This window comes from Aphis gossypii, chromosome 1 (assembly GCF_020184175.1).
Source record: "Aphis gossypii isolate Hap1 chromosome 1, ASM2018417v2, whole genome shotgun sequence".
In the NCBI taxonomy this organism is placed as follows: Eukaryota; Metazoa; Arthropoda; class Insecta; order Hemiptera; family Aphididae; genus Aphis; species Aphis gossypii.
In genome coordinates this window covers 59,824,716-59,846,246 of record NC_065530.1, presented here as the reverse complement: position 1 = coordinate 59,846,246, position 21,531 = coordinate 59,824,716, and the positions used below count along the sequence as shown (strand labels likewise).

The following is a 21,531-nucleotide window of genomic DNA, read 5'->3' as shown; positions in this document are numbered from 1 at the left end:
AATAGCGTCCAATGAAGAACCGACATTTTTCCATAACCTAAAATCAAATTAGATAACAGAATACCAAACGTGGTATAGGAACTTACGCACGGCACAATAATAAAGCCGGCTTTCTACTGCACCGTTCCGTGTCGTGTCGTGTCGTGTCGTGTCATGTCGTGTTCCGTATATTTAATATGTAGGTAAAAAAAATTCCGATAACACATTACCTACCTACGAGTTGAATTATATATTAAACTCAACCCTACACGACATGACATAGTGGAAACCACGATTGATACTTTAAAATATAACTGCAGAACAACAGAAATTGAATAAAATTAAAAATAAACTACTCTTAAATAATTTTATTCTGTCCCATTACTTTCTATTATCATTTTATCAAAACATTAATCAAATTATAACTTAGACCCGGGTATATAATCTAAGGAAATTAACAATGGTATTATGGGCGTTTTAATCTATTAGTATTAATGATAAGAAAAATAATAAGGTTGCTAATCAGTATGATGATTTTACTTTCCTGTGTAATTCAATTCAATTTAATGCTAAGAACGACGAATGATATTACATACAATATAAACAAGGGTTGGTAAAGTAATGAAAGTATAATCTATAGCTATAGCTAATACTATTTTGTCTTGTTTGAAGTTCGTGCGAGACAAATGTTATAAAATAAGAGTTTTTACGGGTTTTTTTTTTTTTTATCTCGCTAATAACCCAATTTAACCGTGAAATACGAGAACGTAAATTAACAGTTCAAGTATACAAATAATACATAAACTTTTAAAACGCGTTTTTGTTTGTTTTTCATCAATCGCAGTGTATCCTGTTTATCTATCCAATGCAATGAATCCAGCGAAAAAAAATATCTAATATACGTACACAATTTATCGTCAACGCACTTTTTGAACCCGCAGTCGAGAGCGTCGTTAGGACAACATAATTTAAAGGAAAGAAAAAAAAATCGTTGATAACTCGATGAGAGCCACTCACGCCGATATAGTTGCAGTCGCTGACCGTGCACTAAAAGAGCGCTTATACGTTATATACATGGATATTGGATATGTATAAAACTGATATACAATATTTGTTACGTTATATAAATTATATTGTTAGACGAGAAAATGGTAAGATGGCGTAGAGCGGGACTGAAAGAATAATGTATCAAATACCATACTTATATTATATATAACATCAAAACAATATTATGATCGCCGTCATCGTCTGTCCATCGAGTGTCGCTAAGGGAAGGAAAACGGTCTTATATCTATATAATATATATGTATTATATTACGTACTTACGCTTGCCAATTCCGATAAGTACTTCATTTATTCCTATAATGCAGTGTTATAACGAATACATACTTACGAGTTAAAACCTACTATTTTTATATCGACTTAAGCTTAACCTATATATTATTATAATATAATATGCTACATTGCAAGATTTTGTTCGTATGAATAACATTTGTGTTTTACTGTACTCAAATTACGTGTGTTTCTTTTTGATTTCATTCGGTTTAATTATTACCGAGACGAGATAGCTTAATGAATATTAAATTATATGAGCAACGATAAGAATAAAACTGTAACTTTTGTATCATAATTATTGTATAATTAGGTGCCGACATACTTTTGCGAAATATTGCCATCGGAATTCGGGTCATATCAACGAATATATTAATATTTTAGACATAGCGCTCAACAATTTGCTACGGTTACGAAATTATTACACTTGGTTTTTTGTCCTCAACTGTTCCCAAAGTCGGCGAGCGCGCGATAACGACGGAACACAAAAATAATATTGTTATACCTCCGTAAATCGTTGTTAACGGCCGCACGCCGCCGATTCTCGGGCATCCGCGCGTACCAACACGTTTCAGTGGAAAGTTTTGGGCGAAAGGCACCGGCAGAAAGTTTTTGTCGGTTAACGTCCGACCAACGTACAATAATAATAATATTAACAACAAAATATAAACCTATACGGATATACCTTTACCCGAATCAGGTGTACGTGCGCGCGTTACCGTTTACCCGTTTAGGAGTTCGTTGAATACTTGTTTCGGTCGTTTTTCTTTCTATTTTCCGTCCGATAACGTCACGATAATAATAAAACTTATCATATGTAAGTGTGTGCAGTTGCCAAATAATACGCTGTTTATTTATTACGAGTATAATAGTATATATATTATATATAGGCTCGTCTATCTTGAAAATGTATGGACCACTGCTTGTTCTGAACTTATCCGTTCTCCGAATCCTGACGATTTCAGATCGATCCATATAATAGTACTGTGATATTATGTGTTTTAATTTTTTAAATTACGTTAATTTCCGTGTGCGCTAATTTAAGTGCAAAGCACATCACATTATTACGCTTACGAATTTCCTCGTGAATAAATAACGATTTTAACGATACGCGAACCGAGTCCGCCGTATAAATAATCTAACATTATACGTAATGTGTTCGGCGGTACTGTATGACAATTTCGAGTTAAAAAGTCCAATATAAAACCGTCGGACACTCAGTCAACCCTTATAATACGCGTATTATAACCCGCATATTCGTACACTTTTAAACAGTTTGACTCCACAGCCAGCAAAGTTTATATTGACGACATTAACCACGTATATCCCCCAAGCCTGTCAAGCACTTTTATTATGCCGTTTTCAAAAACGCCGTATCGTTGATGTTTCATCAATTTTGTAAGTCATCTCACTATATAGGCACATAGATAGTTGCATAAAGCGCCGTAATATTTCAACTTGGATAATTTTTGTTTGGATTTTTCGTCCATTCGAATTATACATCGATAAATCATATTATTCACCAGGAAGTCAGCGCTGCGGCACGCAAGCATCGTAATTATTTTGTTTTATTTTTTTTTTCTAGCCAATGGTCTTACGATGTACGTAATTAAAACGGACATCGAACAATATAGTTTGTATTAGTTATTGGTAGGGGCATATAACACGCTGTTTGTCGTGTCGGGAAAATTAATTAAATTTGTCTTTTTGTCTTAAAATGGGCGGGCGAGGGTATACCAGTCCAACAAATCCTACATTTATATATTTTATTGTATAGCAGTATACTGTGACAATTATTCTTTGCGTTCGTAAACTGTGTCATTCCTTTGCGGAGCGCCGCAGTAGGGAGTCAGATTAGAGGGCGAGTCCGGTAACGTGAAGTGAATGGTCAATGCTAGTTTATCTGTAACACAAATACATACGTATAACCACTATAATAACCGTTATATATCGGTATTTAATATTTATTGTTTCCGTTCAATGTTATACATTCACCACGTGAATCAATAAAGCAACTCGCAATAAATATCAAATTAATGAACTTCTGACTTCCTATTTATTATCATAATTATGTTAACTTTTTGCTACAATTATATCAGATTATATCTTTAGAGTTTAAAATAAATTAATATGATTATATGATCATAATCGACAATAATACGGTGTTGTCAGAGAGGTAAAATTCATAGGTATAAATAAGAGATATTTATTACGGTTATTACTTTTGTGGGAACTATTCGTAAGAACTACACCAAATAATTTAATATTCCTAATATTTTCAAAGAAACGTAATTTTTTTAAGGAAGAAAGATAGAGAAAAAGGCCGCACCCTCGACGAAAAATTGAAATTAAATGACCAGATGTTTTATTATGGTGCATCAAGTCACTATGACAACACACACACACACACACACGCACGAAACACACTTAAACACACACACTGAAGATACTGCTATTAATGTTATACACATGAATGTGTGAGTTTGAGTGGGTTATTCAGTAATAACTATTAAAAACAAATACTAGTTTTATGTGTGACGTCTTTATTTTTTCGTAAATATATTGGTCTGCGATAGTGATACTTGGTGACTATCCAAGTAAACGAAAAAATTGTATAGCTTGGCACAAAACCGACCATAAAAGTATATAAACAATATAAGTTTTTTTCTTTTCTCATTTGGTACATTTCAGTATCGTATTAAAAGCTGTAATTATTATGATAGCACTCTCATTCCGATAATGTAAACGCGTCAGTTCTATTTTCGAGATCTGTTTTATTCAAACATATCATTGACAAAAAACCTACATCCGATATTCCACATAGAAAATCCCACACATTCAGATGCTTCTTCTTGTCAAGTTCTTTGGAATATTTATGATGAAAGTTTAAAAATAAAATCTTTATTTTATTATGCTTAACATCTAAAATATAGATTCTATACAGTGAAAACGGAAACACTCGTTTATGAGTATTCTCTATTTGACAAAATCAATAGGATGTTTTAAAAATGATCATATATGAACCACGGCAATATTACGATAAAATCTAAAATGACAAGAAGAAAATATTCACAATAAGTGAAAAAATATATAATTCATACACCAAGTATAATTTGTTGTTTTTGCACTTATTTATATTTAATAAATTTATTTATTTTTATAAACATGATATAAATACTTCAAAGCGTTTTTGGCTATATGGTTAAAATTATGGGTGTATGTGTACCTACTTGTATTATATATATGTATATAATATGCATTACATATATATATTACGCTGGTATACCATAATGTAAAAAAAAATAAATTCTACTTATAACAAATTTTCTAGCCGAGAATGTATACTATAAACCGAAACCATTTATTAAATAACTTGCTGAATAAACAATAATTTAAAAAACTAATGTTATACATTTTTATATTATTATATATACTACGGTCTTGTTCGTTGTTTTGCATGTTAATTATTAAAGGACGATAAAACAAAAACTAAGGGAGTCATCTTAATTCTAATTAATGACATCGGAAAAAGACCTTTTGTATGTCTTTTCTGGTTAATGGAAACATTTCGTTCAAACTAACATTTTAAAAAAAACTGTATACGTACGATTACTCGACGACAATATATACGCAATACGAATAATGGGATTTAAATTTTAAAACACATTTCATACAGGCACTTAATTCATTTTGAACTACCGAAATACATAAATACAAAAAAAAAATGGAAGAAAACAATTTTAAATAAACGGAAGGTAGTTTGAGTGGTTCTCGTTTATATTTTATCAGCAAAAAATTTTGAATTATATACCAACAAATATTCTCATCCTCTTTTTAGTAATTTAGTAATTTTTTGAAGTTTTTGAGGACCATCAAAATATAATGTACATAATACATATTAACCAAAAAAAAAAATAATAAAAATAAAATGAAACCTCATCTAATTGATTATAAAAAAATATTAATTTAATGAATACATTTTTTATCTGTTATGCAGTATATTTTTATAATTTCATCAACTTATAAACATAACTTGAACTCGAAATATTTAAATTTTATTAAAGATAATAATAAAATACCCTACACAACTAAATTATATCTTCAAAGCATATAATATATATTATAATTATTTATTCATAATATTATGAATATTCGTAGAACACTATAGAGCAACATCATAATATTAACATTCGCGCATTAATTTTCAGTAGGAGAGAAAATACATTTCTACGATATTTAACGTTCATATAATAATTTCATGAAAAATGCAATTTTCAATTTTAACGTAGTTATAAGTAATATATTATTAAAGTAATTTGAAATTAATGTATTGTCACTAAAACGTCATCAAGAACATATTATAAATAATTATATTTTATCTTCATATTTAAAAAAAAAATTAATGAGTATAATAGGTACCTATAAAAAAAAAGTATTGAAATTGTTTATTAAAATAATGTTTATCCTCTATGATATTTATTATTACAATTTATACGATAATGGCATGCTACAAGCTTATGTTGACAACCCAAAATTAAACATCTTAAAACAAATGTTAAAATATAGGTTATCTGTTTATTAAAAATATCACGAATTAACATGTTCCTACATTTTGTAAGATAAACCTTACGATAATTTCTGAGAATATTCACCTTGTTCAACTAAAAACCGTACACAATAAGTTAATGTTGCTTCGAAGAAAAGCGAACTATAACTCAATAATATTGATTGTCATTAGTCACGTAACTAATAATAATATTTTTACCTGTCAAACTGTCTATGACAAAATATGCAAAGGATAAAATAATCGATGAGGACCGTCGACCGACAACGATGATAAAAAAAAAGAAAGCGCTATTGTTTTAGATTATAAGCGAAGCGTTTTATGGTTTTATAATTATGTAGTTTTTTTTTATATTTACCTATATTGTTATATTTTAGAATAGAATAAGATATCTTAAACATTCATATATCTCTTCAATCAATTTCTGGAACTCGAAATGAAATATTTTTTTTTCCATCCCAATAGTTTTTGATAAAATTACGAGCTACCAAAACCTGGCGAACTTAACTGTAAACCGTTTTAAATCAAATCTATTGCTTGATCATTATAACGCTCTCGGTTGTTTAATTGTTTTTGTAGAAAATTAAAATCGTACAATAGAGGTTTCAAATTTAAACCGATTATTTATGTAATCACTGCATTATAATACAGAATTCTGAATAAATTTAACAGTTTTCAAATACTACATTTTACATTATCTTCGTGGCTTTGTAAACAACAACAACAAAAAAAACGATGTATTTTTTAAAATAATTTAAACTAAACATAATAATAATATATTCTATGACTATACAACATTTTGGTACATATACATATTATATTATTATATACGTGCATATGATGATACGATAAATTAAAACATTATTTTTAAAATTGAGCATACATAATTCCTATTTATTTTAATTAATATAAATACCTAACAATAATAATTCAATAATACAGCTCAATTATTATAATTTATAACATAATAAAGCGCTGTAATGTTTTTGTTTAGAGTTTACATCGATTGTGCACCTCTTGTTGGTAAAAATCGATAACGTTTAATGTTATAATAATCTTATTATTCTGTTTAATTTTTTTAATAATAATTTTATGATACATCCGTTTTTTTTTACGCAGTCGATCGACATTAATTAACCGAAATTTATCGGTTATTGAGATTATTATTTATCATTTATTGTCCATGTATCAACAGCAAGACTTTTTATCGATAATGTAGTGAAAATATTTGATTTCGTATTCAAAAAACAAGCGTATCATTTCTATATTTAGAGTCAGGTATACATAAATTTGATTTATTATTTTTATTTTTCGGTTTCGAGTAAAAGTTTTTTTACAGGGCGGCAGGTAAACTCACTGTGCCGTGCATTATCAGGCCGTGACCTTTTTCGCCCGTTTTCTGCAGCTCATAATATATTCATGCCATAAAGGTATTTTTAAATAAAAAATAACTAAATTGTTGAATATGATTTGCAAGTAATTACGATTAATTATACGAATACTAGTATTTATATATTATACATACAAATGTTGTATTTAAACAAAATCGTTAAACGTCATTGTACATTTAAGAAAATATTATTATTTTTGTTATGCTTACTCGTGGACAAAAATTATCTAAACCACAGTTAATAATTCTACTTGAATAAATTATTGTTACTATTGTGTTTTTGTTGTATGTCATTATTTTATGTTTATTCCATAAACATATTATTTTGAATTTTGGACTAAGCAATTCAATGATTTGATGGACGGTGGTTATTTATTATAATCTTGTTAGGTATCTACATGTTTACATTAGTTTTACCTGCATCAATATCTTTGTTTACCTAACAACTATCGAAACTATCTCTAAAACATGATGAATTTAACTGACGGTGGAACAACAAACAATTGTAACACAATTTATTTTATCACTAACCATTAAAGAATTTTGAGTTTTTATTACAGTTTAACAACCAATTATTCGTAAATTGAAACATAATGCAATATATATATTTTTTATAACATCAATACAATAAAAATATATATATATACAATATATAAACAAATAAATAATAATGACCACTAAATAAAGTATAAACCAACAGAAGTCAATTCATCTAGAGTACATTTTCTCATACGAATGAAAAACTTTTAGTTTAAATCGAGGTTAAGAATTTCTAGCTATATATTAACAAAATGAATAGATATATTACAGTATATACATATACATGTTAGATTGGCATTTTCAATTAAACATAGGGTCTTTTTTTTTCCTTTTCGTTAGTGACCTTTCTCGATAAAAGTCTGAAAACACCGTATTTTTAGTTCTGTAGATAAATAATGGATTTAATAGGACTGCGAAACAACGAACCCATCAGCGTCCGTGAATAAAAGATTAATAATGGAATATTAAGACGACTCGAACAAAAAAAATAAAACGAAAATATCACGCCGGCGACGAAAACAGACTCTCTGTAGGTTTATATAGTTAACTAAAAAGATCGTCTATATCGTCTATATTATTATGTACGATAAACAGAGCCGTCTTAGATAATAAAACAAGCAGCGGGAAAACGTCCCATAGAGATTTGCCATCGCCAACTCAATCCGTTAAAAAACTAAGGGTGGGATAAATGCCTGTATCTGCTTTTTGGGTGTGTGTATGCGTTCCCCTTAACGACGCCATGGTTTTTAAACCTCTGGATCCTTTAGTGCTGTTGTTGTTTTTTTTTTGTATTTTTTTTTTTTTTTTTTTTATTATTCCTTTCTGTTTTTTTTTTTATTTTTATTTTTTTTTTTTTTACTCAACTCGAGTCACTATTATATACCGGATCAGAATTTCAAACAGGACACGATTTTGTCCGACACTCGACAATCGTCGACAAAAAATTCCACACAGAATACTCTGAAAATAAGACCGGGCTGCTTAAAATACGTCTAATTTCTTTCCTTTTTTTTTTTGAGCTTTCAAACCTTTCACTATTAAGCACCCATATTTAATAAATGAAAAAACCAGAGAAACCTCGTTACTCTAATTCAATTATTTATACATAATATACTTGTTAGAGTAAACCATTTTTTTAGATATTAATTTTCTCAATCATTTTTAAAACTTTCTTGTTATTATTATAAATTCTAATTTAAAACTACACTAGCAAGTACCTATACACCAATGTCACAAATACATGAATTTACAAGTTATTAATTATTTATTATTGAAGAGAATTCTATTACTTGTATAAATTGTAAATATTATTTAAAATAAAAAAAAATAATAGGTTTTTAGATAATTATTCTTAGAACGTTATCGTACAAATATCAAACATATTGAACCACTAGTTTATTATTTATAAAACTTGTAGTTTAGTTAAAACCCAAGAGTTGAGTGCCCGGGAAATAATAATTATATACCACGAAATGTCCATAATAAACCATCAGTTCAACGTTCGATATCTATTTGTGTCTCGACATTTTTTCAAAAATATTTCAGCTGAAATATTCATATGCTATATTTGATAAATAAAAATAAATACCTACAAGACTTTAAATACCCCCAAAAAATAATAAATATAATATAGCAATAAATTCCATATCTTCATAAATAAAACACCTATTCACTTTGAATATTATGCTAACTTACGTTTCTATATATTATATAATAATAACAATTTCTATAGAACGTTAATACATATACGGCAAACAAAGTACGGAATCCTAAAACCTTTACTTCAGGTATTTTACTACATTTTGGCTTTTAACGCTCGATAATCCGGTGTCATAATATATTATAATAAATGTAATTTTGGGATTATACAATTCGCGCGATAGAAACATCATATAACATAACACGGAGACGAGAATTTATGGCGTTTTAATTACATACATATTGACTGCGACGGAAATGTATTCCAGGACGACGCAAATAACACCACTTTATATAGGTGTGTAGCTTGTGACGACTATGGTTAGTTACCAAACACGAAAAATAATCGATAAATGTGAACAAAAAAAAAAACCACCGAATAACAGCAAGTTTGCATGCGGTAAAAGTTAGACTAAAATATAATATTAATATATATATACAGCTTATACAATACATACTATACAATTTGCCATAAACATCATATATACATTATATACATATATTATAGATGGGTGGCATATTGGGTGGCCAGCAACAGTTTGGTTTTTTATAGCGGACAAACTTTTTTTTCCGGAGCTAAAAATTTGACTCCGGATGAAAAACTTAAAATCTGGGGAAAAAAACAAAATATGGTTCAATAAAGATTTTCTGTCAAATGCAATTCACCCATAAATATCTGTGCATTTATATCGGTGCACCAGTGAATTATTTCCTTTTTTTTTCCTGTCGTTCAGGAAATCCACCCAATTATTTCACATGAGTCGATACTACTATACGCACCCAATTACATTGCTTACCACTCGAGGAAATAATAATATATTTCGTATTACCACGAACAACATTTTTTTTATTATATACATATATATATATATATATGTATCTGAGTATGTATGTCTATATTATAATGAAACAACGTTGTTATACATCTGTATTATTGGTAGTTATCAATATCTCATATATTTATTAATATATATTTATATATTATCAGTATTACATGATATTATTTTTTTTCTTGCAGAATGGAAGAGGGAGCGGAGAAAACATTAATAGAGCGAATGGGTAAGTAAAATAATAATAATAATAATATAAGTAACTCGTCTAGTTTATTACAAGGGGGTTTTATGTCTTGGAGGTTAATACGCGTCACGTGTATAGTAATTGGAAGACTAACATTGTAGAAGAAACTAAACGTCATCATTTTTATTATTATTACTGTTGTTGTGTAAGTTGATGAGCGAAACACGAACGAGAGTGAGATTAAATAATAATAATAATGCGGCGTACGCGGCGTGTGGGTAAAAGTCGTAGTTAGTGTATAGACAATATAATATTATATGGTGATGATGTACCTAAATGATTTCGGAGCTGTTATTCGATACTTTTCACAACCACCGTACGCGCCGAGTATTTGCACACCACACCCCTGCCCACGCCTTACACGTCCTATACATACACTATAAAGAGTTTAAAAGTACATTTTAACCCGAGATTTCCTTTGTGTGCGTGTGTATGTGTTTTACCGCCCCACACGTGTACACGGCGCATCCGGCCGTCTCTCGCGGTATGATGGTTTTAAAGAGCTTTGTGGGGGTTCGGTCCATTGAATTTTCGTGTCCCGCATTTCTGTGTATGTGTGTGCACACTCGCGGATGAAAAGGAAAATATAATAGCAACAAAAGTGTGTGTGGGTGTGGTATGTACGGTACATAGTTGGGTGTAATCTGTAAGTGCACTTCTAAACCGCGACGAGGAGAGGCGAACGACGACGACCTGTCTGATAACAAAGTTTCGATTGGTGCGGTGAGTAGAGTAAGTTGGAAACGGGGGCGAAATGTCATTTTATGTTTATTTATCGGGTAACAACACTGCAGAAAGCCGTCGCCGTCGTCTTTGACGGTACCTATTTACGTGTATATGGTGTAACGATGTACACGATAAAAGTAAACATATGAAATTAGTCATGTCGGGCAATATATCTAGTTGCTATACGAGCAGTGATTGAGTTTGTACCAAACAGGATTGGAGAAGGTATGGACAACTTCTCTTTTAATTACGATCTGAGCCTCTTCCAATTTAAAACGAAATTATAGTCATTATATTATGACATCTCCAGGTGCGCATAATTCCGGTGTATACTAATTGAGTTTCATACCTGAATGAAGAAAATAATAATTTATTAATTGAGTACTAGTATAAAAGAAAAATATACCTACCTACCACTTGTATCCGCAATTTGAAAACGAAAAATATACTAATTGAGTCCGCTCTTGGAAAAAATAAAATATGCCGTTTGAGTCTGTAGATTTTTTTATTATATATTTGTTATATTATGTATTTCTATAATTCCAGTTGAAATATTGAATATATATTATAAATATATGTCAACACTTTTAAATACTGAATTGGTGCATTGACCGAAACTAACCAAAAGAAATAATATAATGACTAAGAAAACAAAATAATTGAAAAATATAGCTATTACAAACTAAACAAATATTAAGATTGAAATACATAAAAAAATTATTGCTCGTGTTTTTATATCAATATAAGCGTATAAGACTTTAAATGTATTTATTCATTTATATATAATATAAACAAATTAATAATACAGTTTATTACTCACATTCGTCTATGCTAACCTTTCCCGTAGAATTTTTCCAACAAATAGTCCTAAGCTTGTCAAAATGAAATGGAAAATTTTGTTTTTCAATATTTTACGGTAATCAGTATTAAAGTATGGACTATGGACTCAATTATTATTATATTTTAATTTTTATGGAAATCGATTATTATGTATCCGAAAAAACGGAAACTCATTTCATATGCAGTCCATAATTTGTTTACATTGGTAATATTTTAATAGACCGTCCATTTCCGTCATTGGCTTATTTGTTTTTATTGCGTGTACGTACAATACATTTAACGAAAACATTTTTTACTACCACTCAATTACTTTATAAAAGTATAGTTTTGATAAGCACTTGTGTAGCAAAGATTTGGATTAAAACTTACCGTGTGCTTTCGGAACTACTGGTTATTAACTCTCTAGTCTTTCTTGAATGGCAGATAAGCAATAAGTATATAAGTATAAGCTAATTTAAAAACTGTCATTTTTTTTTTTAACAGAACCTTAAAAAGTATCTTCAATAATCAAATCTACATAATCTTACCATGTTTTATTATAGACACCCTGGAGACAATCCGTTTTATAGCAACATCGACAGCATGCCGGATATTCGACCCAGGAGAAAATCTATCCCTCTTGTCTCGGAACTGGTAAGCAAAATATTTAATATTAATACAATTTAAATTCATCCTTTTCCCTCATTAAAACTTATTGGGAACATAAACTCCCGAAAATTGGATATCAATCGAGTATACGGCGTTTTTGTAAAGTAATAATATTATTATAATTCAACCGAGAAACGAGTGTACCCGGTGATTTATTTTGGTAGTAAATATTTTTGTACAAATTTTCGCTTCTAAGTGTATACCGTATATTATAATTTCTTCATGTGAAATGGTTTCTCTTACCCTCATGTTTTATGTTGTTTTTATGTGTACCTATATCAATGTTTTTTTGTTGCTATTCCACATGTTCTCATCGTGTGTCCCATGTAAAATATGTTCTTTAATCATCCTCTATAGATTTTTTTTTTTTAAATAATTTCTTCATTTCAAACGCTAATCATTCATAATTTATAATATAAACTTTAACATTTTATTTCATTTTTTTTAAAAATTATAATAATATATTATATATATTTTTATGTATCTAATTAAATAGGCATTATATTATAATAATAGGCTCAGTTTAAATAGTTGAAACATATAGGACTCATTATTTTTATTTTTTAACATAAACATGTAAACTAACTAATTTGTGTTATATTGTCTGTTGTTTGTGATCTTCACGCATCGATCCAGGTTCTCAAGGTATAGCGTTCTTTTTTTTTTTTATTTTTACCATTTATTTAGAGAAAAATATAGAGCACGCTATTAGATCTGGTGACGTGGTTTTTCGTCCATGAAAACACACATTCACTAACACACTAAACACAACACACGCACACACACAAATCACACACCGCTTTAGCACCAAACCATTTTATTAAAACACTAAAATTTAAATTTCTATTTTCTAGAAATTCCAAATACTAAAATTATTTTAGAGGTAGAATGAAATAGCTAAGCAATTGTATCTTTTATATATTATATTTTTTTTATGTACCATACACTTTTGCTTAGTTTTTTCTATTAGCTTTGTTTGTTTATATATTTTTATATAATGTACATCATAAAATATTTGATTTATATTTGTACAGTTTTCAGCATTTTCACTAATTAATATTTAAAAAATTTATGCATTATATTATAGAATTAGATTTAAACGATTTAAATTTTATTTTATATATTTAAATACAAAAACATACCATTTTAATTTAAAAAACAACCAACAAGGTACTTTAATTTTAGTATAATAAAAACTATTTATACCTAATAATTATATGACACTATTGATATTACAAAACAGATTGATTAATTATTTTACTTAACGTATAAATAACCCATATAAAATTGTTACGTTCATTATAATAATTATTTTGTATAGCAAAAAGTATTGGAATAAAATTTGAGATTGATTCTTATGGGAAAGAATCTTTTAGTTTATGATCATAAATAAATGTAAAACTGTATGTATTATATTTAGGAATTTAAATTCTACATTATACATATATTGTATATTATACATATTTAATGAAAATATGTCGTAATGAACTTCTTAAGTGCTCAAACTCTATTTCTTGTAATTTATTAGACTTATACGAGCACTATAGATCCATGTATATAATAATTCGTCAACATTAATTTAATACATCCACTTTATTTCATTAACCTCTAGATAATACTTATACATTAATTAAAAAAACATTAACCCTCCCGATAACACTTAAGTACCTAACATATATAGCGGCTATTTTTCTGCAATTTTAATTTTTTTAACAATTAATAATGCATGCATTACATTTCTATACACATTTCAATTCATTAAAATGGAAATTAAATCGTTACTAACATAGAATTAGTTTTAATATGTAACTTATAATATTTAGTTAATGTAGAATTATAGACAATTAGTGTTTTCAATTTATTAATTTATATGTTATACATATATATACATTTTTTTTCTATTTTACAACTCTAATCCAGTTTATTTAACTGTAGGTGACTGTGAACACAATATAAAATACTTATCTATAATGATACAGTTATATAATAGACATGTGCGTGTAGTTGAAAAGCTACGTTAATTATGAAAAAAAATTTTAATTTAATATTCTTATCATTTGAACGTTTTAAAAACTAAAACCAAAAAATAAACTATACGTAATTATTTCTGCACATGTTTATTGAATTACTTAAGATAGAAACTAGATCGTAGTAATGTGCTTATCAACGTAAAATATGTTTCGTGATTTCGTTCACAGACATTTCAATTAAATAAGAATTTGCTCGAGAAAATATATTTTTAAAATATTTAAAAAAATATATTGTTCATTACGAATCACATAATTTCAAAAATTACAATTACGATTTTAAAATTATTTATATTATTTTTTCATTGTTGTGTGAGAAAAAAATTCTTAAAAGTATTTTCCTCGGGCAAACTCTTAAGTTATACTTTTGTCTGGAATAAGAATGTTTTCAACAATACTTGTATTTTTTTTTTCAAATGATATTATATAATATAAATCTATATAAGTATATTTTATCGCTGTAATTATAACAAAAACCTAATTTATAAGTATGTTTTTAACCAATAAAAAAATATTTAAATTATTATAGCGTATAATATACAATAAAATTAGTTTAAAATTATAATAAGTTTTTATTTTAATGTGGAAACGTAGTAATACTATGTCAATATTTATCTTAAAACGAAAAATTGATGCTTCTGAAAAAAATTTTCATTTTTACTCGAAGTTTCTTTCTATGCTGACATCATTATTTTCCCTTTATGACTACATCAACAACAAGCGTGAAATATATACAGTAGAAAAAGTGTTGAAAAGTTTCTCGAAGCATTTATATCTCTTCTGTGAGATATTATTTACGAATATTATTTATATAATATATATTTTTAAACTACTTACATTAGTCATCATAACATTCTTATTCCATTTGAGTATTATAGTGATATCAATGATTTGGTGAGTTATAATAAAGTCGGTTTATTTAATAGCATCATGGGTATAATTATTAAACAAGTACACGTTATTGCATAAATGCTTAATATTTACGCTTATGGTTACAATAGCTTTATTGCTCACTGTTTTCCCGTTTTTACATTATTAATTTATTATTGGAATTCTTGTGGGTGTATTTTAGACAATGGCTGCCACAAAAAGAAACGCAGGACTGGCATCAGGAGTTCCACGTCCGACTCTCAACGACGAAGAGCTGGTTAGTATACTAAAATGAACAAATCTCTCGCTTTTTTTCGTTATTAAAAAATAGTTTGTCAAATGAAAAAATTCCAACGTTTACTTTCTCAGAGTTTTCTTTTTATTTGTATATTTTTAACCACGTCTGATGAAAAGTTGTGTAACGTTCCCTCTTCCCCGGTCGCTTCCCTCCGACAAGTTACGTTTATATTAACGAGGTCTCGGGGACTCGACCTCGATGTGTAATATTAATACTTGAGATCAGAATTACCTTATTTAAGTAAAATAGAAAATAAGAATGAATAAGACATATATTTATAAAGCAGGTATTCTAGATAATGTATAAAGGTTACCGATCCGGGTATATATTTAACGTGCCATGAGTGTGTATGCCATAAGATTCGCTGATGGCCGTACGGATCGTCGCAGAGTTTTGGTGATGTCCGTGTCTCACGCTCTCTACCTACACTCCTGCATCGGTCACAACTATATAGTCAGACGCGTGCCAGAAAACCTTTAGCTAACAATCAGCCCCTCTCGCCATTCCTCACATTTGGCATATTAGCAATACCCTAATTAAGGAATAATGTACGATGTTGATAGACAGCAATATTACAGTTACATCTCTGATAATCCTAAAACCAAAATAATATTTCATATTCTAATTCCAAGAAATGTTTTATAAAATAAAAATTACGTGAAAAACATGTATAAAAATGAATTTGTAAATACTAAATTATAAAACTTTTACTAACTGTTTGACATAATATAATAACAAGTATAATACTCTATTTTCTATAAAGTTGCCCTAGCTATATTGATAGAAATATGATACATTTCATTATTATTTTTCATTATTTCAATAAAGTTGTAGTAAAATAAAAAACACGAATATAACTTATGATTATTTCATTCGGAAAAAAAAAGAAAAACAATTGAAAATAATGACATAATAAAAAAACCCATTGCGACTATTTTCGTATTGATCGCAATATCAAAACAGACGAATTACTGGATCACTAAAATATTGTTATTAAAATTAATACCACGATCTTCAAAAATATTTCAGAAAATGCACGTATACAAAAAAGCTCTGCAAGCTCTAATCTATCCAATATCATCGACTACACCGCATAATTTCGTCTCGTGGACTGCAACTTCACCGACGTATTGTTATGAATGTGAAGGGTTGCTGTGGGGCATCGCCCGACAAGGGGTACGGTGCACCGAATGCGGGGTCAAGTGCCACGAGAAGTGTAAAGAGCTCTTAAACGCCGACTGTTTGCAAAGTAAGTCGTAACTTTTAAAAAAGTGACTATTATTTAAACTATTACAAACGTTGCGAGCAATAATAATAATTGGGCGCAGTGAAAATATTATAAATATTTAACCAACGACATTATAATTAATATTATAGCAGAAACACAACGAGTTTCATATTACTATATCGCGCATTCGTTATAATATGAGGACAATTAATAACAAAAGCAGTTATTTTATCCAAAAGCACTAGTATCACGAGTGTATGAATACATCGACCGATATTTTCAGCCAATGTATAAAAGTTTTACCATGGACATCCGATTTTAATTTACTGTAAATTTTGATTACATCAAAAACAATTTCAATTCTAATAAATTTATCATATGTTTATTCCACGCTGTAGAATAATACCATCTTATCTAATAGTTTTACAAAAAATAAGCATAATACTTTCATCCCGTATGCTTAAAAACATAAACTTACGTAATGAATACTTTTTTGAAATTGTCTGAAATTTTATTCAAATTCGTTATGTGACCTCTGATACACATTTCTATACAGCATTTACCGTTAACCCACTTTTTAGTACTCCAGGGAGGATATACCTGATCAAACTTTGAATAAAAATAATTTTGAAAAATCGTTCTATTTTTCATTTGTGACAAACCAAATGATGTAGAACAATAGACAAAATAAAAATATTTCGACTATAAAAAGTTCATATTTTTAAAGTTTTTGAAAATCTTTGTACAAATAAAAACATTTTTCCAAGCAGTATAATAAAAATTGAACAAATATAGTTAATACATTTCATATCCATACAACAAAAAACCTCGTACAATTTTTTATATTATGGAAAACATAAAAACGTATATATATTATATTTTTTTCTACCTGCAAATAAAAGGAGCGGCCGAAAAAAGTTCCAAACACGGTGCCGAAGATAAAGCGATCTCAATTATACAGGCAATGAAAGACAGAATGTTGCAACGCGAACGAGATCACCCAGAGATTTTCGAACTTATCAGGTTAGTTAACAATTTAATATCAAACACCAAATTTAGTAAATTAACAATAAAATCATAAGAGCCTTGAGTGCAATTGTTGGTAAACTGCAATTGTAGATATTTCACAGCAGGCTGCATGAATTTCAGTCAATTTAATGTCAAAAATCTCCCTAAGTGGTTCCAGTAGGAATCACTTACTAATTTTTACTTAAACATTACATTCAACTACGCTGTCAAAAATATTTCTTAGTAAAATTTATTGTTTATTAATATTCATAAAAATTAAATACATCTTTTAACAAGCTGTATTTTTTACAATAACTGTTATACCGTAATATTTTTTTTAAAATAGGCGATTTTTAAGAAAAAAAAGTGGAATTATTTTGTTAATAATTTCAATATGTAAAATTTATATTTTTATTTATTCATTAACGAAATAAATGTTCTAAAATAAAGTATTTTCAATATAAACTTAAACCACAGTGCTGGATTTTATAACAGTCAGTACTATTATCTATCAATCTACTATTTTATTTTATTTTATTTTTTGTCCGAGTATAATGAATACGAATAGTCTTTAAATGAATCGTAACTCGTATAAAAGAAATATATCTACCAACAATGTCAGGACACGCGTACGACAATATCCCCGTAAACGGAAACATATGGCAATCGTTGAAAAAGAATCGGGGTCAAAATAGGATGACATGCGTGACGTAATATATAAAACGCTTATTAAACAGTCGTCTTAAGACAAATGGAACGCCGTCAGATTAATTTCAATCTGCTCGTCATCGGACACTTCTATTACGAACAAACTAAGTTAACAGATCTACGACCAGATTGAATTCAGACGAAAAGCTGTTATTGATGCGAGTTAGATAACCGAGATGACAGCATTCACGAGTATAGATGCAATTTATAATAGTTACAATCACAAAGAAATAAATCGCTGATTTGTTGACAAATGACGTCGTGTACTTGTGCTAAATGCTTCCGGGCCTCGAAATTAATGCGGAAACAATTAACAGAGATTCCGGATCATTAAGAAATACGCACACAGTATCTGGAAGAAGTTTTTATTTAGTTTAACATAATACACGCAGTGTGGGTGTGGAAAAAATGGTTGTTATGTATTTTTTTTTAAATTATACGCAGATCAGTGTTCGGCGTGGAGGAGAAAAGCCATCAGGGTCATATTAAAGCAGTGAAACAATCGGTTTTGGATGGTACCTGCAAGTGGTCAGCAAAAATTGCCATCACAGGTTTGTTTAAAAAAAAAACGAATTTGACATTATGAGCAGACGACTTCAAAGAGCTTTGTGTGGCAACCTTCATTGTGCTTGGTGTTGAATTTTATGGAATTGGTGTTTTGATATATTTAACCCCTCATGTGTATTTTTTAAGCACGAGATTTTTAATGAAAATTCTTTCAATTAACTATAATTTTGTGTATTTTTTGTTTTAAACTACTTTTGTGCATGGTTTATTGTTTGTTCACTGATAAAAATGTTTGAAATATGTTTACAAACGTTTATATTTTTTTTCGCTTACATCTATGATGCATTCAAAAATATTAAGAAAGAATTTTCATTCATTTAAATCTAAAAATTTTCAACTATTTTGGTTCCTTCCCTCCGATCAATTTGTGTGTAAATATTTGTTTTTATTGTTTTGGTTTTTGCGTATTTGAAGAACCATGTTTTCTGTGGAACCTGATATGCATATCGATTCCTTGGAGCAAGCGGAAGCTATCGTTCTTGAAGGCACTTCTAAATGGTCGTGCAAAATCGAAATAACAGGTCAGCGGTTAGGCTTATTAGGGTTCACTTACTCACAGCTTAGAAATTGGAATCGAGCAAATATTTATTAATATTTAAATTTCAAATCAAACAAATCACATAAATCATCGATATCTAGTTAGCAGAAGTAATTTAAACGACGTCTTCCAATAAAAATTAAACGCTTATTGCATGTATTTATAATTGTATGTCATTTGTATGCACGTGCAAAATATTGTACATATAGCTTTAGAATGAACCAGCGCTTTAAATTAATATAACTCATATATTTTTTGAATAATTTCCGATTATAACTTTTAATTTTTACTTTAGTAAAATGTGCTCAAGGGCTCATTGCTAAAGACAAAAGTGGTACATCAGATCCATACGTAACTGTTCAAGTGGGTAAAGTTAAAAAAAGAACGCGAACTATGCCTCAAGAGCTCAATCCTGTTTGGAATGAAAAATTTTATTTGTAAGTATTTCTTTTGCACTTTCTCTGTAACTGTATATAATATATTATACATAAAAATATATACATATTTTTTCAAAATTGATAGCGAGTGCCACAATTCTTCGGATCGTATTAAAGTCAGGGTATGGGACGAGGACAACGACTTGAAATCGAGACTCAGGCAAAAATTAACTAGAGAATCGGACGATTTTTTAGGACAAACTATTATCGAGGTATATATTATATAATATAAATATCAAATATAGATTTTATGAATAAAAAGTAAATATTTAGGTTCGGACGTTGTCGGGTGAAATGGACGTTTGGTACAATCTTGAAAAAAGGACTGATAAATCAGCGGTATCCGGTGCTATTCGATTACATATCAATGTAGAAATTAAAGGAGAGGAAAAAGTCGCTCCTTATCATATCCAATACACGTGTCTTCACGAAAACTTATTTCACTCATTGTGTGAAAATAATGCTGGAATAGTCCACCTACCTCAAGCTAAAGGAGAAGATGGGTGGAAAACGTATTTTGAACCTCCTGCACAGGATATTGTCGACGAATTCGCTATGAGATATGGCATAGAATCTATTTACCAAGCAATGACGTAAGTTTATGACATGGTAATTTTAAAACTATAATATTAATAGGAATAATCTCGTATTTTAGACACTTTCATTGTCTTTCAACAAAATATTTATGTCCTGGTGTCCCAGCGGTAATGAGTACTTTGTTAGCAAATATCAATGCCTACTATGCACACACAACATCCAGCTCAGCCGTTAGCGCAAGCGACCGTTTTGCAGCATCGAATTTTGGAGTAACTATCATTAGAAAATGTAATGTTCTCAATCATGGTTTTAAAATCTTCTTTTTCATTACTTACAGAAAGAAAAATTCGTAAAGCTGCTTGATCAGCTACATAATTCGCTCAGAATAGATTTATCAATGTATAGAAATAACTTTCCAGCATCCAGTCAAGAAAAATTAATGGATCTTAAATCAACTGTCGATTTATTGACCAGTATTACATTTTTCAGAATGAAGGTAATTTTTTTTAAACATAATAA

At 28.9% G+C, this 21,531-nt stretch overlaps 1 protein-coding gene across 4 annotated transcripts in view; it reads left to right on the top strand.

Moving 5' to 3' along the window:
* LOC114122033 (protein unc-13 homolog B) overlaps window positions 1–21,531 on the top strand; it is a 162,891-nt gene that overhangs the window by 132,472 nt on the left and 8,888 nt on the right. For 2 of the 4 annotated variants that reach the window (XM_050197490.1, XM_050197492.1), the window contains 11 exons: window positions 10,522–10,562; window positions 12,689–12,779; window positions 15,894–15,968; window positions 17,019–17,238; window positions 18,120–18,240; window positions 19,378–19,484; window positions 20,334–20,475; window positions 20,561–20,687; window positions 20,749–21,068; window positions 21,131–21,281; window positions 21,350–21,508. In XM_050197490.1, coding sequence (XP_050053447.1) covers window positions 10,522–10,562; window positions 12,689–12,779; window positions 15,894–15,968; window positions 17,019–17,238; window positions 18,120–18,240; window positions 19,378–19,484; window positions 20,334–20,475; window positions 20,561–20,687; window positions 20,749–21,068; window positions 21,131–21,281; window positions 21,350–21,508 — 1,554 coding nt within the window. Of the gene's footprint in view, window positions 1–10,521; window positions 10,563–12,688; window positions 12,780–13,430; window positions 13,440–15,893; window positions 15,969–17,018; window positions 17,239–18,119; window positions 18,241–19,377; window positions 19,485–19,914; window positions 20,022–20,333; window positions 20,476–20,560; window positions 20,688–20,748; window positions 21,069–21,130; window positions 21,282–21,349; window positions 21,509–21,531 lie in introns of all 4 variants that reach the window. The other 2 variants (XM_050197489.1, XM_050197491.1) reach the window with 2 other exon arrangements.